The sequence below is a fragment of the Tupaia chinensis genome, unplaced genomic scaffold (assembly GCF_000334495.1).
Source record: "Tupaia chinensis unplaced genomic scaffold, TupChi_1.0 Scaffold139785_1, whole genome shotgun sequence".
Lineage (NCBI taxonomy): Eukaryota > Metazoa > Chordata > Mammalia > Scandentia > Tupaiidae > Tupaia > Tupaia belangeri.
Window position 1 is genome coordinate 903,278 of NW_006199665.1, and position 6,742 is coordinate 910,019.

The window sequence follows — 6,742 nt, forward strand, 5'->3', positions numbered from 1 at the left end:
GCTGCAGATGCGGGTCCTGCCGCTCATTGTCTCCAGCCTGGTCACAGGTGAGCGTCCAGGCCACGGCTGGTCTCAGAGACCCATCTGCATTCCACACTCGAACTTGGGGACAAGGCTATTGCAAGAATGAGACCATGTCCCCAACTCCGCCCCTCCAACATGGAACCTCCATGTAGCCAAAGCCCAGGTCTCAATCAGACCCTGGTTCTAGACCACAGGACCCATTCCACTTATCTCAGTAGCTTTCTCGTACCAGAATTCTTTGAAAAGCTTATGGAGAATATGTGTTATGAAAAAAAAACTATACATGGGTTAAAAATTTATAAACTTATCCTTTATTTATTTAAAAAAAAAAGTGTTATAAGACACATGTATTTGCCAGAGAGAAAGAGAGAGGGAGAGAGAGAGAGAGAGCGAGAGAGAGCGAGAAAGAATTGAGAAAGCAACCCCCCCAGGGGGTGATGGCCATGCTGCCATCCTTTCTCCTTTATATTTTTCTCCTTTCAGAATTTTGGACAGGCATGTGCCCAGCATGTTTTTTCTTTTTTTTTTCTTTTTTTTTTTTTTAAGAAGTTTTTGCTGTAGGGCGCGTGCGCTTGTCAGAAAGACAGAGAGAGACAAAGAGAGAGAAATCACCTCCCAGGGGGTGATGGCCATGCCGCAATCCCTTCTCCTCCATTCTACTCTCTGGATCTTGGGCATGCAAGCATATGTGCCCAGTGTGAGTTTGAGCCACCGGGTCCGGGACTTGAACCACGGTCGACTATATGGGGGTCCAGCAACATAGCCATTATGCCAATTGCCGGTCCCAGTGCTCAGCATGTTTTTAAGCTGGGACTTGAACCATGTCATCAGCCGTGTGGGATCCAGCACTTTAACCACCGTTGCCACCAGCTGGCCCGTGAAGTCATGCTTTCATTCCATTTCCTCACCAAGTTTTTGAAGTCGCTTCTATTTTTCCTTGGAGGGAGCATACCATGTGTAAAGGGCTTGTATATCATTCCAGAGGTGAAGGAAAGGCTGTGGACGGGACAGCCCGAGGAGTAGCTAGGATAAGGTGTGGATGGGCAGGGGATAGGATGCCAAGAAAGGTGTAGCTGGCAGGGGAGAAGGAAGGGACAGGGTAGTGAGTAAAGGGTGGGATGAGAACCTGGCTGGATTATACTGGAGTCTGCAGACCTGTTCTATTAGATGGTATCAACCTAAGAGGTAAACTGAGGGACCAGCAGTTGGCGTAATGGCTATGTCGCTGGACTCCCACGTAGTCGACCGCGGTTCGCGTCCCGGACCGGTAGCTTAAAACTCAGGCCAGGCGCGTGTGCGTGCGTGCCCAAGATCCCAAGAGGAGAATGGAGGAGAAGGGATTGTGGTGTGGCCATCCCCCCTGGGGGGTGATTTCTCGCTTTCTGTCTCTCTGTTCTCTCTGTTTGTCTGGCGAGCGCATGTGCCCTATAGCAAAAAAACCCAAAAACTAAAAACCTCTCCAAAAAAAAAAAAAAGAGGGAAACTGAGACCAGGTGTATAAAGCAAAAGGAGTTTCTTTGTTATTTTGATTTTCAAAGAATTATTTATTTAATTTTATTTATTCATTCATTTATTTTAATTTGACCAGAGAGGGACAGAGAGGGAGAAAGTGAGAAAACAAGCCACCAGGTCTGGGACTCGAACTGTGGTTGGCCATGTGGGAGTATCTAGCACCTTAACCACCATGCCACCTGCTGGCTCCCAAAAGGAGTTCATTTAGGTTGAATGTGAGGACTGAAGTCTGGCATACAGCCTAAGTGGACTCAGGTTGCCCTGAACATGTGTATCAAAGTCTTACAATCCTCAAGCAGATTTTTTTTGATTTTTAGTTTTTTGTTATAGGGTATGTGTTCTTGCTGGAGAGAGAGAGTGCCAGGGGGTATGGCCATACCCAAATCCCTTCTCCTGTCTCTTCTTTTGGAATTTTGGGCATGCATGGACACACACAGAGTGTGATTTTCAAGCCTTCAGATTCGGGGCTTGAACTATGCAGTCAGCTACGTGCCTACCAGTGCCTTAACCACCATGCCACCTCTTGATCCCCTCAAGCAGATTTTTTTCTTAAGGTTTTTCCATAGGGTGCTTGTGCTTGTCAGAAAGAGACAGTGAGCGGGAAGGTGAGAAATCACTCCCTAGGGGACGATAGCCATGCCACAATCCCTTCTCTTCCATTCTTCTCCTGGGATTTTGGGCACGTATGCGCACATGCTCAGTGTGATTTTTAAGCCACTGGGTCTGGGATTTAAGCCATGGTTGACCTTACAGAGTAGGGGATTTATAAGGGCAAAGCCCCCAAATGTGTGAAGGAGGCAGAGGGTGTTATTCCAGTCATTTTGGGACAACGACCCTTGGCTCTCACTAACAAGATGGCCGTCAATCCAAGTTTGGACAGGCTATCTTAGGGCAGATGCTTTGCAGTAGTTCTAGTGTCAGGGCTGTGTTCTTTGTGCAAAGTTGTGGTTCTAGTAGAGTTCTTTAAATAACAGTTCTTGTTATCAGGGGTTCTAGCATGAGAGAACAGCTCCACCATGCCCTTCCTGGCTCCGTTTTATCAGGGTGCAGCACAAGTTGACCCGAAAGACTCTATTTTGATTCTGACAACTTTTATAAGGGCAAGATAATCAACATTTCACCTTCAAGGGCCGTGTAATCTCTGTTGTTACTAGTTCTACAGCTGTAGCACAAAGCAGCCATTGATAATATGCGGACAATGGGCACGGTGGTGTTTAAACAAAACTTTATTTATAAAAACAGGAAGTGGCCCACATTTGGCTCAGGGACAGTTGTTTGCCACTCCCTGGATTTGAGGATGGGGATAAAGAGAAAGGTACGTGCTGGCATAGTCGTTAAGGTGCTAGACTCTCACATTGTTGACAGTGGTTCGAGTCCTGGACCTGGTGACTTGAAACTCACACCAGGTACGTATGTGTCCATGCCCAAGAGCCTGAGAGGAGAATGGAGGAGAAGGGATTGTGGTGTGGCCATCCTCCCTGGGGGTGCTTTCTCGCTTTCTGTCTCTCTGGCATGCTCACCCACCCTATAACAAAAATCTCTCAAAAAACCAAACGAAACCAAACCAAAACAAAACCAAAAACAACCAACCAACAAACAAACAAAAAAAGAAAAAGATATGAAAGAATGGTTTTTTTGGTTGGGTTTTCTAGAAGTAGAGCCTGAGATATGGGGATATTTGTTCAAATGATTTCTTGAGGACTAGCTCTTAAGAGAAACCCACAAGGAACTGAGAGAAGTGGGACAGGGCAGAGATAGAAGCTAAACCAAGGACATAAACTCATATCTATCTTTCTTTTTCTTTCTCTTTCTTTCTTCCCCTCTCTCTTTTTCTCTATTTCTTTCTTTCTTTTAGAGATTTTTTTTTTTGTAGAGCACACGCACTTGCCAGAGAGAGAGTGAGAGACAGAGACAGAGACAGAGAGAGGGAAAGTGAGAAATCACACTCCAGGGGGGATGGCCACGCCGTAATCCCTTCTCCTCTATTCTCCTGGGACCTCGGGCATGCACACACATGAACCTGGTGTGTTTTTCAAGTCACCAGGCCCAGGACTTGAACCACAGTCAGCCATGTTGGAGTTCAGTGATACGTATGTGTCCATGCCCAAGAGCCTGAGAGGAGAATGGAGGAGAAGGGATTGTGGTGTGGCCATCCTCCCTGGGGGTGCTTTCTCGCTTTCTGTCTCTCTGGCATGCTCACCCACCCTATAACAAAAATCTCTCAAAAAACCAAACGAAACAAACCAAAACAAAACCAAAAACAACCAACCAACAAACAAACAAAAAAAGAAAAAGATATGAAAGAATGGTTTTTTTGGTTGGGTTTTCTAGAAGTAGAGCCTGAGATATGGGGATATTTGTTCAAATGATTTCTTGAGGACTAGCTCTTAAGAGAAACCCACAAGGAACTGAGAGAAGTGGGACAGGGCAGAGATAGAAGCTAAACCAAGGACATAAACTCATATCTATCTTTCTTTTTCTTTCTCTTTCTTTCTTCCCCTCTCTCTTTTTCTCTATTTCTTTCTTTCTTTTAGAGATTTTTTTTTTTGTAGAGCACACGCACTTGCCAGAGAGAGAGTGAGAGACAGAGACAGAGACAGAGAGAGGGAAAGTGAGAAATCACACTCCAGGGGGGATGGCCACGCCGTAATCCCTTCTCCTCTATTCTCCTGGGACCTCGGGCATGCACACACATGAACCTGGTGTGTTTTTCAAGTCACCAGGCCCAGGACTTGAACCACAGTCAGCCATGTTGGAGTTCAGTGATGTCACTGCTATGCCATCTGCTGGTTCCCAGCCAGGATGTAAGTTCAGAAGAAGGCTGATCTCCTAGCCTGATTCCACTGGGAGCCCTGGAATGTGAACAGAATTGTCTCTTCCATTCTGCTCCCACCTGAGTCAAAAGGAGCTGGCTTTTTGAATCCTTGTATAATTAGGCATTGGCTGTAGGCTTGCCTTGGGGTCTTTCTGGGCAAGGCAGCTCCTGTTCTGCAAGGGACCATTCTTAGGAGAATGGAGCAACCTGAGCTGGGAGCAGCCAACACTCTACAGCAGCTGAAGGATAAGTTGCATTGGCTTGGTAAGGGCATCTGGGTGGGGCATTGACAATGTCTACTACAAAGGCTGCTAAGACACTGCACTGTGCATCTGGGGCTGCCTAAGAGGCCTGGGTTTGATTCCTGGTCCAGCCCTAAAGACTGGGCATGGGGGACCTGCCGGTTGTCCCAGGAACTAGAGGAAGCTGAAGTAGGCTGTCAACACAGTGAGACTCTGTCTTACAAAAACTCTGCCTCAGAGAGTGTGTGGTAGGGTGGGTTGGAGGGAGGTTGGATTTTGGGATGGATGGTGGGATGAAGAGTGGAATGAAGTGAGGTCATGGGCCAGCAGATAGTGTGGTGGTTAAGGCACTGGACTTCCCCATGGCCAACTATGGTTCAAGTCCTGGACCTGGTGGCTTGCTTACTCACTTTCCCTCTCTCTTTGGTGGGCACACATGCCTGATTGCAAATAATAATAAAAATAAAATAAAATTAAATAAGTAAGTCTTAAGAAATGGTTTGGATCCCACATGGACAAATGTGCTATTCAAGTTCTGGACCTATCCTGGACATGTGTGCATGTGAGCCCAGAATTCCAAAAAGAGACATGGTGGAGAATGAATTGTGTATAGCCGTTCCTCATGAGAGGCTCTTTCTCACTTTCTCCCTTTCTCTCTCTGTCTCTCTCTGCTCTCTGCAGAGAGGGCACATGCCTTCTACCAAATAGAAATTAAAAAATCCAAAAGAAACAAAAGGAAAGTGCAGTTATTGTGTAAAATGGGGTGTCAATAGAGGGAGGGGTGGGGGTTGCAAAGGTTGGTTAGGAGTAGAGGGAAGGCAGGGTGGTTAGTGGAGTGCAGCTCAGAATGCAGGATGGGTAGGGTGGAGGGTGCACATGGAAATAGAATGAAGATGGAAGGATGGTGGTGGGTGAATGGATGGGTGGGTTCTGGGGTGGGACGCAGGAGGAGGGGATGGCTGGTGGAATGGCTGTTGAGCTGGTAGAGTGGATGGATGGGATATGGATGGGAGAGTTCTTGGTGGGGTGTAGATGGGACCATGGGAGGCTGCATCGTCTATCCGTACAGGCATGGCGTCCCTGGACAACAAGGCGACCGGGCGGATGGGGATGCGAGCAGCTGTGTACTACATGGTGACCACGGTCATCGCCGTCTTCATCGGCATCCTCATGGTCACCATCATCCATCCTGGGAAGGGCTCCAAGGAGGGGCTGCACCGTGAGGGCCGCATTGAGACTATCCCTACAGCCGACGCCTTCATGGATCTGATCAGGTGACATTCTTTTTTATTTTTTGAGAGATATTTTTGCTATAGGGTGCATGCACTCACCAGAGAGACAGAGAGACAGAAGTGAGAAGTCATCGCCCAGTGGGGATGGCCACACCGATCTCTTCTCCTCCATGCTTCTCTCAGGATTTGGGGCATGCACGCACATGGGCCCGGCGTGATCCCCAAGCCACTGAGTCATCCCTGCAGAACATCACGTTTTACCACTGTACCACTGTCTAATGCCAGTCTGTGCTTTTTTGTGCTATCACTGGCATAATTGTTTCAGTTGAAATCCTTGATGGGGCTGTGACTTGCAGATGGCATGGTGATTAAAGCGCTAGACTCCCACCTGGCTGACAATGGTTTGAGTCCCAGACTTGGTTTGCTTTCTCTCTCTTTCTAGTGAAATAAATAATAATAATAATAATAAATAAAGTTAAATTAATAATTAAAAGAAAGAAATTCTTGAGGACATATAGGTCTCTGGCCTGGTGTTTAGAGGTACCTAGATGTGGGGTTTATCTGTACCTTTCGGTAGCTACGTGGCTCTGTCTAACTTACATAAATTATCTGTATTTTCTTTCTTTTCATGTAAAATGGGAACATTGGTAGCACTTACTCCTAGGGGGATTGTGGTATTTAAATCAGATCATATTAAGATATTAAGGTACTTTGCTCAGTGCCCATCTACATGTTAACTGCCATTTTTTAAGAAAAGAGCTATTTAATTTTATTTATTATTATTATTTATTTAATTTGGGAGTGATTTTCGCTATAGGGCACGTGCGCTCGCCAGAAAGACAGAGAGAGACCGAGAGACAGAAAGAGAGAAATCATCCCCCGGGGGGGATGGCCACGCCGCAATCCCTTCTCTTCCA

The 6,742-nt window shown here is 46.6% G+C and overlaps 1 protein-coding gene across 1 annotated transcript in view; it reads left to right on the forward strand.

The window, feature by feature from the left end:
• The window catches only part of SLC1A6 (solute carrier family 1 member 6), a gene marked incomplete at its 5' end in the record, with an annotated part of 26,549 nt that overhangs the window by 1,059 nt on the left and 18,748 nt on the right, over positions 1-6,742 (forward strand). Inside the window, 2 exons of the mRNA XM_006162292.3 lie at positions 8-47; positions 5,663-5,867. Coding sequence (XP_006162354.1) covers positions 8-47; positions 5,663-5,867 — 245 coding nt within the window. The remainder of the gene's footprint in view (positions 1-7; positions 48-5,662; positions 5,868-6,742) is intronic.